We start from the raw sequence: 16,847 nt of genomic DNA on the forward strand, positions 1-16,847 counted from the left end.
AGATTTTGAATACAAACCTCATGGTAACCACTAAATAAAAAAGCAGAACAGAGACACAAATAATAAATAAGGAGAAAACAAAGAAACACAACATAAAAAACTATATAACTCAATTGGTAGACCAAAATACACAGGACAAGAAACAAAGGAAATGCAGGAGAACCGGAAAATGAGCGATAAAGTGGCAGCATTAAGCCCTCATATATGGATAATCACCCTAAATGTAAATGGTTGAATTCTCCAAAAAAAGACACAGAGTGTTGAGATGGTTTAAAGAAGAAGACCCAACAATATGCTGCCTCCAGGAAACACATCTCAGCTCCAATGACAAACACAGGCTCAGAGTGAAGGGATGGAAAACAATCCTCCAAGCTAACGGCAAACAAAAGAAAGCAGATGTTGCAATACTTATATCAGATAAAGTAGCCTTCAAGACAAGACAGGTAAAGAGAGACAAAAAGGGGCAGTATATAATAATCAAAGGGACATTCCATCAAGAAGAAATAACACTTATAAATATCTATGCACCCAACACAGGAGCACCAAAGTACGTAAAGCAACTATTAACAAACCTAAAAGGAGATATTAACAACACAACAATAGTAGAGGACCTCAACATTCCACTCACATCAAGGGATAGATCATCTAGACAGAAAAATCAACTAGGAAACAGTGGAATTCAATGAAAGGCTAGACCACTTGGACTTAATAGACATATATAGAACACTCTATCCAAAAACAGCAGAAAACATTCTTCTCACATGCGCTCAGAACATTCTGAAGGATAGACCATATGTTGGAAAACAAGGCAAGTCTCAATAAATTTAAGAAGACTGAAATAATAACAAGGATCTTTTCTGATCATAATTACAAGAAAAGAGTTGAGAAAGGGACAAAGATGTGGAGACTAAACAACATGCTACTGAAAGGCCAATGGATCACTGAAGAAATTAAAGGAGAAATAAAAAAATATCTGGAGACAAATGAAAAAGAAAACCAACCATAGCAACTCATATGGGATGCAACAAAAGCTGTATTAAGAGGGAAATTCATCGCAATACAGGCTCACCTTAACAAACAAGCAACAAATAACAAATAAGCAATCTCAAACTACACCTAACCAAATTAGAAAAAGAAGAACAAACAAAGCCCAAAGTCAGCAGAAGGAGGGAAATAATAAAAATCAGACCAGAAATAAATGCTATTGAAACAAAAAAGGCAGTAGAAAGGATCAATGAAACAAAGAGCTGATTCTTTGAGAAGATAAACAAAACTGACAAACCCCTAGCCAGACTTACAAAGAAAAAAAGAGAGAAAGCTCAGATAAATAAAATTAGAAATGAAAGAGGAGAAACAACAATGGCTACCACAGAAATATAACAGATTGTAAGAGAATACTATGAAAAGCTATATGCCAACAAAATGGACAATCTAGAGGAAATGGATAAATTCTTAGACTCTTACAACCTCCCGAAGCTGAATCAAGAAGAAATAGATAATCTGAATAGACCAATCACAAGTAAAGAGATTGAAACAGTAATCAAAAGCCTCCCAAAGAATAAAAGCTCAGGACCAGATGGCTTCCCTGGGGAATTCTACCAAACTTTCAGAGAGGATTTAATACCTATCCTTCTCAAGCTAGTCCAAAAAATTAGGGAAGATGGAACACTTCCTAACACATTCTACGAGGCCAAAATCACTCTGACACCAAAGCCTGACAAGGACAACACGAAAAAGGAAAACTATGGGCCAGTATCACTGATGAACATAAATGCAAAAATCCTCAACAAAATATTGGCAACCCAAATACAGCCTCACCTTCCTATACTATGTGTACACAATTCTACGTAGAAGTGTGTGTATATAACTATTTTTCAAATTGACAACATATCTAGTGTCCACATATTCATATGACTTTTTATGTTCTTTCCTTGGTACATGTTTATATTTGGATTGTAATTCTATGATGCTAGGACCCTGGTGTTCTTTATTCTCTGGGAAATTCCCCAGTGCCTATGGCTGTACCATTACTCAGTGAACAAGAACTGGATGACAGTGATACAAAGGAGTAAACAGCTGAGTATAGATACTGGTCAAGAGCACGTCTGTATAGAACTAGTGCTGGAAGTAGAACTCAGCCATTCTGGTGGTGGGATCAGCCTTCCCTCACCTCACCACATCTGCCCAGGGCATGGCAGACACTGGGATGGCAGTAAGGAATGGAGCTGACCCTGAGGAAGCTTTGGTCTCCACCACCTACCTTGAGACTCTTTAGAAACAACTGCCTCGGGGCTGGCCCCATGGCATAGCAGTTAAGTTCGTGCGCTCCGCTAAGGCGGCCCAGCGTTCCCTGGTTCGGATCCTGGGCGCAGACCCACATACCACTCATCAACCCATGCTGTGGCAGCATCCCATATAGAAGAGCTAGAATGACTTGCAACTAGGATATACTGGAGCTTTGGGGAGAGGAAAAAAAAAAAAAGAGGAAGATTAGCAACAGACGTTAGCTCAGGGCCAATCTTCCTCACAAAAAAAAAAAGAAAGAAACAACTGCCTCTGTTGCCATCTTACCTTAGATCCTTTCTTTCCTAACAGTTTATGAGCTAATCTCTTTGGCATTCCTACCCAATCCTCAGTAATGCAGATGTATTAACTAGGTTGGATTCAAGCCACATCCCATTCACCCAGTAGGACCCACTGGCAGTACTCTTCATCCACTTAGCACAGGCAACATCCCATCCTAAGAGTCTGTCCTAGGCCTGTCTCTGCCTGGGCAATGCAATCTCTAGAATGTGTTCACAGGCTTTGAAGAAAGACTGAAACAGGCAGCCAAAGGTGGGGCAAGAAGTGAGCCCTCTTTCCATGGTCACACCCATGCAGGCTGGTTTACTCAAGCTCTCTGCACAGCTAACATTCAAGAATGTGAAAGGCATGGGGCCGGCCCCATGGCCGAGTGATTAAGTTCACATGCTCCACTTTGGCGGCCCAGGGTTTCACTGGTTCAGATCCTGAGCGCAGACATGGCACCGCTCATCAGGCCATGCTGAGGCAGCGTCCCACATAGCACAACCAGAAGGACCTACAACTAGAATATACAACTATGTACTGGGGGGCTTTGGGAAGAAGAAAAAAAGGAAAAAAAAGGAAGATTGGCAACAGATGTTAGCTCAGGTGCCAATCTTTAAAAAAAATAAAATAAAACTAAAAGAATGTGAAAGGCAAAGTGAATCTCCCTTTTGCAGATTTCCCAGTCCCCTGAAGAGCCGTGACACCTCTGCACTATCCACATACTCTAGTGAGTGTTAAATGCAGGAGATGACCCTCGTTTAGGTAGACTGCTTTGGTGTGTCTCAGCTTTTCCTCACCACTCATCTCTTGAGGGATTAATTTTAGTTTGATGAACATTATCCAGGTCTTTCTCTTCCACACTACTTCCCATCTCTACCCCCAGAGAGACGGAGGGCCAGAAAGGCTTTTCAAGTGGAGGGTTCTGGAGACCGAAGACTACTGGCTTCCAAAGTAAGGATACAGCCAAACTTGGTGGTCAAGAGCATGGACTCTGGAGGAAAACTGCCTGGGTTCAAATCGAGGTGCCACTCATTACTGGCCGTGGGACTAAAAGCAAGTTATGCCTCAGTTTCATCATCTTTAGGATGGGGTCAATAAAGATACCTGTATCACAGGAGTGTTATATGAGTTAAATAAGCTGCTACCTGTAAAGCAGTCAGTGTACAAAGCCAGTGTCAGCTGCTGCTGCTGCCATGTGCTCCTTTTCTTTCCACCTGGGCGCTCAACCTGGGACAAACACACCGAGTGCTCAGATGTTAGCTTTGCCGTAATAAGTAGGTTGTTAATCTGTTTGACGCATTCTGCTCTCATACATCCCAAGAACCTAGGAAAAAGGGATCCTCAAATCCTACACAATGATCTCCTGTAAAGAAACACCACCAGGGAACAGAGAAAGTTGAGGAACAATGCAAAACCATCTCCAACAACTGCCAACTTGAGCAAGGCTAAAGGGTAAACACAACGATCTCACCAGGCTTTGTGCTCATCAAACCGCAGTCATATTCCTCTATGATGGGGAATCCTAACTGTGCCTCTGCAACCCAGGGATCTGAGATGGTATCGGATACTCCTCCTGGGCCAGAGCAACATTCTTCCAACACTAGGGGCCACATTATAAACCACAACCATTTGATTTTCTCTTATCACAAGGATAGTGCAAATCTTCATTTTCCACTGCTGCTACAGAGCTTCACAGAGAAGATGTGCAAGGTATGAAATGCTCGATGATGGTGCAAGACCTGCAGAAAAGAGGGTGGAGTTGTTCTTTCTCCCAAAAGACACAAACCAGCTAAGAAAGTTAATGTTTTTAATTTGTCAGCTTGATTCTTCTCAGAATTACATTCACTCCACATTTAAAACCATTTTTGGAGCACATGCTATGTTCAGAGCACTGTTACGTACTGAGGATAAAACAGCGTGTAACAAACCCTCCCTCCGTTGGGGACTACAGACTCTGGTTGGAAGACAGTAAGCAGAGAGCACAAACCAGTGTGAGAGAGGGGATGAACAGCCTATTTCCCACCACAAACTGGCGAACAGCTATGAGAAAGTACACTGCATGAAGGGCAACTCAAGAAATATTTACTAGGGGCCGCTCCATGGCCGAGTGGTTAAGTTCGCGCGCTCCGCTGCAGCGGCCCAGGGTTCGGATCCTGGGCACGGACATGGCACTGCTCGTCAGGCCACGTTGAGGCAGCGTCCCACATCCCACAACTAGAAGGACCTGCAACTAAAGATATACAACTGTGTACAGGGGGGGTTTGGGGAGATAAAGCAGAAAAAGAAAAAAAAAAGAAAAGATTGGCAACACTTGTTAGCCCAGGTGCCAATCTTTAAAAAAAAAAAAAGAAACATTTACTGTGAGGCCATTTTATGGAAGAGACTATGTCAGGGAAACCAGGAGTGACTGGTAGTGTCCCTGACTCTCACTGATGAGTTTCAAATTCAACTAGCAATAGTAAAACTAGTATTATTAAACATTTAAAACATTTATTAAGTGTTTACTATGTGCCAAACATGGTTCTAAGAAGGACTTTAGATGTTTTAACCTATTTAACACTCACAAGATATTGAGGTAAGCACTATTATTATCCCACATTTTATGGCAAAAAGAAAAAAAAAAGGCGGCACAAAGAGATTAAGAAACTTGCCCTATGTTACACAGCTACTAAGTACTAGAACAAAGACGAAACTCTAACAGTCCAGGTTTAGAATCAGTGTTTTTAACCAATATGCTACCTTGTTTGATGAGAAGGCCTTCTTCAGACAGGCCTGCTCGCTATCTCCCCACTGCCCACATTGAGCCAGAATTTGACTCACTTTATAACCAAAGCAGCATTTATCTTCCATAAGGCTTAAAAGCCCAGGTATTCATTGCCAAATGAGGCAGAAGACACAGAAGCCCTACCTATTGAAGAAGACCCTTGGGCTTGTTATGGGTGGAAAGAGAGGGCATGAAGCGGGCAGAAGAAGAGGAAGTGGCAGATAAGAAAGAGAAGCACCACTCCTGGTAAGTCTTTAAACTACTCAAGGTAAGCTCAGAAAAGGACCCAGAAACAAAAAAAAAAATCAACTGGAGAAAATGTGAGACCATGCAGTAATCAAGCTCATAAGTCAGAGAGTGACAGAGCCAGATGCAACACCAAGCTGACCTCCTCAAAGGAAACCAACTGGACTAAACTGTACTCCTTCTGAGGAGCCCCCAGCCTCTCATTAATCCTTGTGAACTTTTAGAACAGCAGGAGGAGATGTGAGGATGATGGGTCACTTCTGGACACTACGAATTTTAAGTGCCTGTGGGACACTCCAGCAGACATGTTCACCAGGCAGTCGCATATGTGAGTCTGAGGCTCAAGGAGGAGTTCTGGCCTGACCCCACATCTCCAGCTCCCACCATCCCACACTGCCTTCCCTTTGCTCCTGGCATGTTCCTTCAGGAGAAACAATACCCCTTCTTCACTCTGGATCACTAATTTCAAAGGTTTTAAAGTAAACTTTAGTCAAAGGTCTGGGCTGATTTTGACTAGTATGCACCTGGGTGTTGGCACATCCCCACCAAAGCCTTGTGAGAATTACAGTCAACAAAGTGGGTGACCAGCCACATATCTAAAACTCCTCTCCACCCCAGCCCGAGAATGGGTGACCAGTGGCCCTTCACCTGGTGAACAATAAAAACATGATTTATCTTGCCTGCCCGCCAGAGCAAGCCAGAAAGAAAACGTGTCAGCAACTTGGCACACCATTTGCCTGACTTTGCTAATTCCTACTGGGATGTGTATCCCATGGATGACTAAAAGGCAGCCTGGTGATATTATATCAATACCTGCAAAGGCCACTTGTTACAGGTTACTTTTCAAAATACCATTCAGTCCTTATATTTCAACATCATTTAATATTCAACTTTTTTTAAAATTGAGAATTAAAAAATAATAGTCATGATCTGTCATACACTGAAGAGAGAACCTAACCAAGCCCTGATCCTTGCATTTATAATCTGAACAAGACAGAAAAATAAAACTGGAAATACACACCCTCTTAACTTCGGTTATGCCAGGGATTCAGACTGGTTATGATACTTTAGTGATAAAAATCTATGTGAACTCCAAGAAACCAAAAAAACAACTGAGATTATTTGCTCATCAATGAGTACACCTGTTTATACAGGAGCTCAAGGCGAAGCTCTCATTCTGCCAGGCTCCGGGGGTCACAGGGCTAATAGCTAATGTCCTCTAACAGCTAATCTGTGAGCTATTATAATCAGTGCTTTATAACATCCTTTTCTTCTCACTCCCACGGTCACCACCCTTGACTAGATGTTACAGAGGACGGGTGAAAGTCTCGGAGAAAAGACAAGAAATTACAAGTCATGAATCCGAGTGGGAAAAAAAGTATTTTAAAGGATGGATTTGAACTGGACAGAGAAGTAATGTGGCACCTCATAGACAGGAATACTGTATTCCTTAATGGATATACTAAACTATATCCTTGCTTCAAGTTACACTTAGAAACTAAATTTTATTAATTAAAATGTTAAACGTATCAAAGGAAAACCAAGCAATGATTAGAGATTAAAGTAATACTAAAATAGCAGTTAAGTACATAAAATAGTCTGCTCAGTTAATTGAGGAGAAGCCATCTAAATCAAAGGTTGAATGGGGTGATTGAAGAATCATCAGTAATAGAAATCGACAGCCTGTACAAATGAGGTTATCTTGAAGCAAAATGCTGGGAGAAACAAAAAGATGGTTTGTTATGTCTCATAGAAGAGAAAGTTCCTGTGTGAGTACACGAGTACATATTCATGTGCACATGTGTGTGCATAAAGTATAAAGAAAAAAGAAACTCAAGGCCCTACATCATGAGATCTGAACCAGCCACTCCAACCTTTTCCCTCCACTACTCAACACGGGATCTTCTGCTCTCCTCACAAGGCTCAACTTGCTCTCCTCTGCACCTCTCATCTCCTCACCTTTGTTCACACCGTGATCCTGTCCTGACTGAGTGTCCCTATTATGACTCTCTTTATCTTCATGTCCTTCAAGGTCCAACTCAAGTTCCAAGACCTTCTACAAGCTCTTCCTGACAAGCCCAGCCCAAAGTGTCTTCTCCTTCCTCTATCCTCCTATAGTTGCTGTCACTCGTTGAAAGAAATCTCAATGATGTAGAGTAAAACGGAAGTTCCTTCACAGAAATTTCAAGTGACCCTCTACTTTCCCTCCATACTGGATGCCTTCTTGAGTTTCTGGAGTGGCTGATCCCCTCGCTAAATGAGAAGTTCTTTCCAGGAGGGGTCACCTTCACACATCTTTAAATCCTGCACAGCACAAGGCGAAGCCCCATGTGTGATCCAATGAGCACCCACTGATGTGAATGTGTGTGTCACACACTGTTCAAAGGGAAATACCATACTAATTGTGAAAATATCCTAATTCTAACCTCCAAGATTAGAGAGGGAAAATTAACCACAGTAGTCTTTCACTTAGGACCTCTCACAAAGACAGTAAAGACTGTAGACGCCAGCTAAGCACAGAAGTAAATGGAAGAGGGAGCTTAAGTGAGTGAAGCCAGACATGGCTATCGGAGAGTAAAATCTCACGAGGTAAATGGAGGAGAAACAAAGGAAAATCAACGATTGTTGAGTAGCAGTCAGATATAAAAACATACCAGTATTTCCTTGAGCATCTTCTACCTTATTTGGTGAGGGTGACAGACACGACGGCCTGGTGAAGTAAGGGCCCTGAAGCGATGGCTGCTGCCGCTGCTGCTGCAAAGGTGTGCTTTTGAGGACTACCCTCCAGTCCACCTGGGTAATATCTGACCTTGATCGAGCATGCCCTGGCTTGAAGGTAGAGGTCTCATCCAATAAGTCATTCACAGAACGAGGTCTGTCCCTCCGGCGCTGACAGATGTTGAAAAAATTAAAGGTTGACGCTTCCTTTTGTTCCACCCAGGATAGGTTATCTGGGGTTGTCCCTTTCTGGACCATAAACTGTTCTTTGGCAGGAAAGACATTTTGAACTTTGGTTTCTAACAGCCTGCTCTTACAGGAGTCCCAAATCATGCCCCCCTTGCCCAGGGAGGCAACATTTCTGATAGCACCATTGTCTGTTACATTGCTGAAGACCTCTTGCCCCACCAGTTCAGGGACTTCCTGAATTCCATAAACCTCAGCTTGCTGCACAACCTTTTCTAACTTATTATCGAAAGTACTAAAGAAATCTTCAGTAACTTCCAAAGCTGGGCTGATATCATCCACTTCCAAAGCTTCCATGTCACAGGCTCCAAGAGGCCTAGGCCTCCTAAGCTGGCTCAGGAAAGGGCTTCATGAACATTCAGCCAAGAGAGAGGGGCTTCAGCAATAGAGTTCTGGAAACAACTGGAAGAAACCTTCATTCGACTGCTGGAGCAGACCAAGCACAAGGGTGGTGGATGTTTTCCTGGTCATTAAAAGCATTTGCTAGCTGCTAATGGCCATTAACAAAGGTATAGGGAGACAAATGTTCCTTTGAGACTCTTCTTCACTGAGAACAGGAAAGACAACAGGAAGTGCTTGTCAAAGCAACGCCAAAGCAAGCCTTAATTTCCTGGAAGAAAATAAACAGGACAACATTGGCACATGGTTTGTTGTATTCTATAGTACACGAATCTGCCCCATTACTTCCCCATCTTTACTTCTCTTCTCTGGCAGTCATGCTGAAAGGTGAGCAAGACCTACACAGTAGTTTCACTGTCAACAGTACACATCACTACCCACTTTGTATTAGAACTTACACAAAGCAGGCTGGAACACTTGATAAGGGGAACTAAAGTCAACAGCTTTTACTCACAGAGAAGGCTTTGAGAGCAGTTGTGAAAAGACTGTCCTGACAAATCTCTGTCATGTTGACCTAAAATAGTAAGCAAAAACGACTAGGAATTCTGTGACTGGGGCTATATTGTAATCAGTCTGAAAGTCATATACACATGAGTCCTTTCACAAACCTTGAAAGCTCTGATGAGTTGCTGGACTTGAAGGCGCAAGGGGGGAGCAGAGAGGGAGGCTCTACTGTTTTAGTAAGCCTGAATGTTACTGTGCTTGTGCTTCAGAGCTGTAGATTACATGATACCTAATGACAACTATGGACAGCAGAATTCCTCCAGTCACCTTGGAAAAGGCTTCAGGCTCCAAACTCCCTGAGACTTTGAGGACTGGCCTAGGAGTACAGGCTTAGCCTTGGGGCTGGGCAGAAAGAATCCTGTAAGAGCACTAACTCACCTTTTCTGGGAAACACCAGATCTCCAAGGCCAGGCCAAATTAGAGCAGACCTTGATAGTGATGCTGTCCAAAGCAGTAGACATCAATCATACATGGCTATTTAAACTTAAATTTGTGAAAATCAATAAAGTTCCTCAGTTACACTAGCCAAATTTCATGTGCTCAACAGCCACATATACCTTTGTATCTTTACCAAAAAACAAAACAACTAGGCCAGGGCTTTTTTTTCCCTTTAATTACTTACAAATAGGTAAAGCCAGGCAATTAGCAACACTTACATGTTGCTGCAAAGGTACATAGATGTTCTTTCTTTGTAAAAACTGCACAAGTTTCATGGTTAATTAAAATCATTTTTGGCACTTAGGTCATTAAGCCATTACATTTAAATCAACAGTACCAATCTACATTGCTTAATGTATGTAAATAAAACCAGTACATATGGCCCTTATTTTAAATCTATCAAAGTCTGCAGTTCACAGGAACTCTGTGGTTAACCTCTTGTAAAATGATAACGATTATGAGTTTGTCTACTTTTTATATTCTGATATTTATTATGGTAGCACTCACGAAGCAAGGTACAGATTGATTTTTAGAAATAAACATCAGTTATAATATTTTTCTAGCTGCAAATACGGTTGTTTCTTTTTTCTTCTGTGTCTACAGACAGGCCTTGACCCTCCTGAATTATGCAACAGGGTTTTCACTACTTCTGTAATTTGGAAACTGGATTTTTCAGTTTCATCTTGTACACCCAAGACAAGAACAAGAAATACATAATAAATATTAAAACTTTTAGTTCTTTCTTTACTAAAATTTCAAATGAATATAATAAACAAAGTAGAAGTGGAAGAGGCACCAAGATGCAGAGCACTAAATTATTCATCTAAGATTATACCATGAATATTCATTTTCTTAGTGCTAAAAATCAGTCTTTAATCATACTCAACAGAGAGTAAATACTTTCAAACAAAATGTCTAGGAACATATACTCTCTGTGCCCCCTGCTTGGATATTTTCAGGCTGGTTGTAAGTCCATAACCACTGAGGGCTAGCACTGCGATCCCACTGCTAGCACTTCTATCCCACAAGTTCTAAAACCATAGGCTATTAGACAAGGAAGGGACCTTTGAGATCATCCTTTAACCCCAGCCTTTCATAGAAAGGGACACTGAGGCCCATAGAGATTACCAGGTCTCATGGACACTTCCATATGCATTGCCTCATTTAATCATTAAAGGGCAGTAAGAATTCAACTTGAGAACTGTTTCAATGCTGTTTAACAAAGGATTCTGGAAACCACCCATCTACCTAACCACTCATCATTTATTAAGGTCACACCAGATATAAGACACGAAAGACGAAACGATGAATAAGACACAGCTCTTACCCTAAGAAGGCTCACAGTCTTTCACGATGAGCCAGGTAAGAAAATAAACCCAAAAACTGCCTTGATAGAGGATGGAAACAGATTTGGTGGGGGAAGGAGAGAGGGGTCAATTGTCAGGGAAGGTGAGGGAGATATTAAGAAATTCTTCAAAAGGAGGTGTTTACCTGGATGGCTAGGAGGAACTTAGGAAGAGTAAATTACTTTCTGGTTAGCAAGCGATTTTCAAGTTTATTATATAAAATGACTTTCCACAGGCAGAGTGGTGAACAAGAGAGTAGAGTCACGTAAAGCAATCTAGTGGATCTAGAATCAGATCTAGGTTCAAAGCCCAATTCCGTCTCATACTAGCTATGTGATTTGGGGCAAGATTTCCCTGACCCACCCCCACTCCACTCCATATCCTCTAGGCTAAATCTGTACTTCCTATTCTAGCAATTTTGATTTTCACTATAAGTGCTTTCTGTTGCCTCTATTTGGAACAAATATAGCTATTCCTGTTGCTTTCAGATATAAGTATGTATTTACCCTTCCTAATCATACTCTAAAAATTCCTACTCTTCACTATGTGATTGAGCACTTTCCTGCTACTCTTGTCTGTTCCTCCACTCAGTCACACAGGCCTGACCGCTGGGCCTGCCCACATGCTGTTCCCATTGCTGAGGGTTACCCTCTCCCCCTTCTTTTGTCCATCTAATACCTAATTATCCTTCAGGTTTCAACCTAACATCAGCTGACAGACCTGTATTCTCTACAGATGGCCACAACACTATCTCCTATCCCATATGCTTTTCTGCAGTGAGAACTTGCTACTCCTCCATCAAGAAGTGAGTTTATTTTTCCACTCCCTTGAATCTTGGCAGAACTTGTGATGTTTTGATCAACAGAGTGTGGCAGAAATAATGCTGTGCCCATCTGAGGTGAGCCATTAACTAGCCTGGCAGCTTCCTCTTCCTATCTCTCAGAGCTCTGAGCCGATATATAGGAAGTCCAGGCTACTCTGTTGAAAGGGATGCCTCAAGTTGGAGCACGGAAGCACCAGACATGGGAGTGAAGAAGCCATCCTGGATGACAGCCCAGGTGAGCTTTCAGCTGATTCCAGCCCAGCCAGTATCTAACTGCAGCTCACAAGAGATCTCAAGTTAGGACTGCGCAGAAGAGCCCAGTGAACCAGAATCATGACAAAAAAAAACTGTTTTCAGATACTCAGTTTGGGAGTAGTTTGTCACACACAATAATCAAGTCTCACCACTTCCTCAGGGAAGCATTCTCTAGTGACCCAGACTAGGTTAAAGTCCTTGTTTAAGTTTCCATGGCACCTGCACTTCTGTAAGTTACACATGTCACATTTGTAATTACCAGTTTCCACATCAATATCCTCTCTTAGGTAGCGACTGTCTATTTTGCTCATCCTTGGACCCCCCCAGAACACAGTTATAGTTCAATAAATATTTGTTGAATAAATGAATGAGGTTTTTTTTTTTTTTTTTTTTTTGATGAGAAAGATTGTCCCTGAGCTAACATCTGTGCTGATCTTCCTCTCTTTTGCATGTGGGATGCCACCACATCATGGCTTGCAGAGCAGTGTATAGGTCTGTGCCCAGGATCGAAACCTGCAAACCTCGGGCCACCAAAGTGGAGCATGTGAACTTAACCACTACGCCACTGGGCCGGCCCCCATTAATGAATCATTTTTGAGTGGCTATCTTTAGGATCACTTGACATTGTTTTCTTTTTCCACTTTTCCCTTTGTTGTCAGTACCTCTGACTCACAGCCCTCTCACCACATCATGACTATTCTAGCAATAAGTAATAAAGACAGCTGTTGCTTTAACAATGCCAAAAAAAATTACTTGTTAGTGTAACAAATGAATTAAAACACCAATGTGAGTGATCCAGCTCTTTGCCTGTATTTGTAGAGTACAAATTAAATAGCTAAAAACAGTTATTGAGAGTTGTAGTGATTTATTCATTCCATAAATATTTATTGAAGCAGCTACTGTGTTCTAGGCACTGGTGATACAGGAGTAAACAAAACAGATACAAATCCTGCCCTCATGGAACTTCTATTCGAGTGGAGCACTTACCATATGCCAGACACAGCTCTAAATACTGTCAACATCTTACCTCATTTGTAAGGTATGAGTGAGGAGGCTGATGCTCTCCTCCATACCGTACACTGATCCCATCCAACCCATCTCAAATCCCAACTCTCTAGGAAGTCTTTCCTGAAGACTCAGTCTTCTCGTGTACCTCCCTCCCCTGGATGTCTAATGCATCACTAAATGACTCAACTTTGTAAGTTGTCTTTTCTCCCCAGTGCGTCATTCTTAGCTCCTCGATTAGACTCTAAGCTTCTTGAGGGCAAGTCCCATATTCACGTCTGTATCCTCCCACAAAGCCACATACTCAGAGGGAGCTCAATTAATACCCAGGAAGGTCTTCCTGCCTCTTGTCTTTCCTCTCTCTAATGTAGCCTCCATGTCACTTCTCTTAACCCTTCAGAATCTCCTCAGTAGAACAGGGGTCAGCAAACATTTTCTGTATAGGGCCAGATAATGAATAATTTAGGCTTTGTGGGCCATACAATCACTTTTGCGACTACTCAACTCTGCTGGAGTAGGGAAAGCAGCCATAGACAATATGGAAATGAATGGGCATGTCTGTGTTCTGATAAAACTATATTTACAAAATAGCCAGAGAAGAGAAACAAAATGTAGTAAACACATACAATGGAATATTATTCAGACTTAAAAAGTGAGGAAATCCTGTCACATGCTACAACATGGATGTACCTCAAGGACATCATGCTAAGTAAAATAAGCGAATCACAAAAAAAAAATACTGTATGATTCAACGTATATGAGTTATCTAAAGCAGGCAAATTCCTAGAAACAGAGAGTAGGACAGTGGTTACCAGCGGCTGGGGAGAGGGGGAAGGTCACAGAGTTTCAGATTTGCAAGATGAAAAAGTTCTGGAGATCTGTTTCACAGCAGTGTGAATATACTTAACACTACTGGCCTTAAAATGGTTAAGATGGTAAATTTTATGTGTTTTTATCATGATGAAAAACAAACAAACAAACAAAAACAGACAGAGGGCCAGATTCTCCAGCAGCCTGCAGTTTGCCAATTCCTGGCCTAGAAGATCTAGTTCAGCAGATCTAGTTCAGCCCCTAAAGAGAGGAGGCAGAGGTTAGGAGCGACAACTCTGGGGCCCAGAGGAAGGAAGGAATTGCAGCTCCACCAATCACCAGCAATGGGACTTCAGTAAGTTATTTAACCTTTCTAATCTCAGTTTTCTCATTTGCAAAATCAGCAAATTAATAATACCTCTCTCCTAGGACAGTTGAGAGAATTAAATAGGACAACGCACGGCCTGGTTCCAGACACACACTACACGAATAACAGCAGCCTAAAAGCCCTACTGGATCTGCTCTGCTGTCTTTCCTTCATGACCTCACCCTCTCCCCACGCCCCACCCTCCCTTCCATCTGGCCACACTGGCTCAGTGCTGGTTCTCAAATCTGCAGGCATGTTCTCACCTCAGGATTTTTGCATTGGCTGTTCCCCCAGATATCAACATGGCCAACTCTCTCTTTAAGTGATTGTTCACTTCTCAATGAGGCCTACCCTGACCACCCTACTTAAAATTATAACACACATCTCTGCCCTGGACTTCTGAGCCTCTTTACTCTGCTTTTTTTAAAAAAGTAAACCTTAATTTTAGAATAGTTTTAGATTTACAGAATTATTGCAAAGATAATACAGTGAGTTCCCATATACCCCACGCTCAGTTTCCTCCAGGTAATATCTTATATTACTATGGTACATTTGTCATAATTAATGAACCAATACTGATACATTATTATTAACTAAAGTTCATACTTTATTCAGATTTCCTCAATTTATCCCTAATATCCTTTTTCTGTTCCAGGATCCTATCCAGGGTACCACATGACATTTAGTTGTCATCTCTCCTTAACCTGCTCTTGGCTGTGACAGTTTCTCCGACTTTACCTGTTTTTGATGACCGTGACAATTTGGAGGAGTATGGGTCCAATATTTTATAGACTGTCCCTCAACTGGGATTTGTTTGATGTTTTTCTCATGATTAGACTAGGGCTATATGTTTTTGGGAGAAAAACCATAGAGGTAAAGTGCTGTTCTCATCATATCATATCAAGGGTAGATGCTATCAACATGACTTACCACTGTTCATGTTAACCTTGATCATCCGGCTGGACCCTTTTCCCTTAGCATTTACCATCTTCTAACATAACACTTAATTTACTTAATGTTTAGCGTTTCTCTCTTCCCACTAAAATATAAGCTCCTCGAGGGCAGAAGTTTATGCTCGTTTTGTTCACTCATCTGAATCATGTGGAGTAGTGCCTGACACACATGAAAGGTGCTGAGTAGACGTGTGTTGAAAGAGCGCATTGCTATTCCTTTGCATTACATTCATGGCCCTCCATGACATAGTGTTGGTCCAAGCTGGGGAGCCTTCCAAATTGCTCAGGCTCTCATAGCACCCTGGGTTTGCTCCACCATACTGAAATGATCAACAATCCCTCTCTATATACGCTGAGCTCCTTGACAGCAGGCATGGTGCCTTACCTACCCCTCCTATATAATCTCTATATCTTCATCCTTTTAGGTTCCATTTGCCAACCTTTCTCCTTTTGGGATTTCATCTTTTCCCTAGGATGTACAGCCCTCAAATTCACTACAATGTAAGGGTCTAATGGCAAGTTTAGTCTCTATAAGTAAACACCTGTTACTAGCTTGCCTCATTTGGTTTTGAAGTCAATTAATTAAAAATAATAAAAACAAATTCAGATGGGACAAAATATGAAGAGTACCTTTCTCTGACAAAGCGAACTGAATAGAATCAGTGTGTGTGCTCAGTGAAGTTTGCCTCAGCACAAAACTGAAAATCAGGTACTAATTGGAACTGTGTTCTAAATCTGGCTCAACCACACACGTGCTGGGTGGCCTCTGGGAAACCATTTAACCTCTGGATGCCCTACTCAGCTACTTGTATCCAATAAAGTTGCTAATATCAAATGGCTTTGCATGTGGATCATTCACTAGGTAGCTGTTCCAACATGCCTTTAAAAAATGTAAACTGTAAATGCCACACAATTATGGAGCACTCCACGGGACATCACCCATTCAACTACCACATGCTCCTGGTCACTCCTGGGAAAGATGGTCAGCCCAACAAAGGCAAACTCAGCAATCAACTATTTATAATACACTACTTTTCAGCCAAACTCAATGATCTATAGACATTTTATCTTATTTTTCTACAGAACAGTCTCTCTGTTAAAAAGGTTATTTCTTCTATTTAATAGATTAAGAAATTGAGGTCCATTTGTCAGGGTGGTAACAAAAGCTCAACCCACAGAATCCCATGCATGCATCAAAATGTAACAGGATGGAGAAGCAGCATACTGTTTTCTAACTCGGAAATCTGCTGTTTACATGCTCATTAGGCAAGGCTAATTAACAGGATGAATATGGAGTCCTCCCACACAGAGGCAGAAGCAGATATGAGCAGTAATACCAGATCAGCCCACACAGAGATGCCATGTTCTCCCAGCGTGGATGGTAAAAGTGCTGACTTCCTCCCAC

The 16,847-nt window shown here is 41.7% G+C and overlaps 1 protein-coding gene across 4 annotated transcripts in view; it reads right to left on the reverse strand.

Annotated features, from left to right (window-relative positions):
- The window catches only part of PLEKHM3 (pleckstrin homology domain containing M3), a 176,204-nt gene that overhangs the window by 143,243 nt on the left and 16,114 nt on the right, over window positions 1-16,847 (reverse strand). For all 4 annotated transcript variants that reach the window (XM_070581815.1, XM_070581816.1, XM_070581817.1 and 1 more), the window contains exon 2: window positions 8,233-9,152. In XM_070581815.1, the coding sequence (XP_070437916.1) occupies window positions 8,233-8,839 (607 nt within the window). In that variant the 5' untranslated portion in view covers window positions 8,840-9,152. The remainder of the gene's footprint in view (window positions 1-8,232; window positions 9,153-16,847) is intronic.

The sequence above is a fragment of the Equus przewalskii genome, chromosome 17, assembly GCF_037783145.1.
Source record: "Equus przewalskii isolate Varuska chromosome 17, EquPr2, whole genome shotgun sequence".
NCBI lineage: Eukaryota > Metazoa > Chordata > Mammalia > Perissodactyla > Equidae > Equus > Equus przewalskii.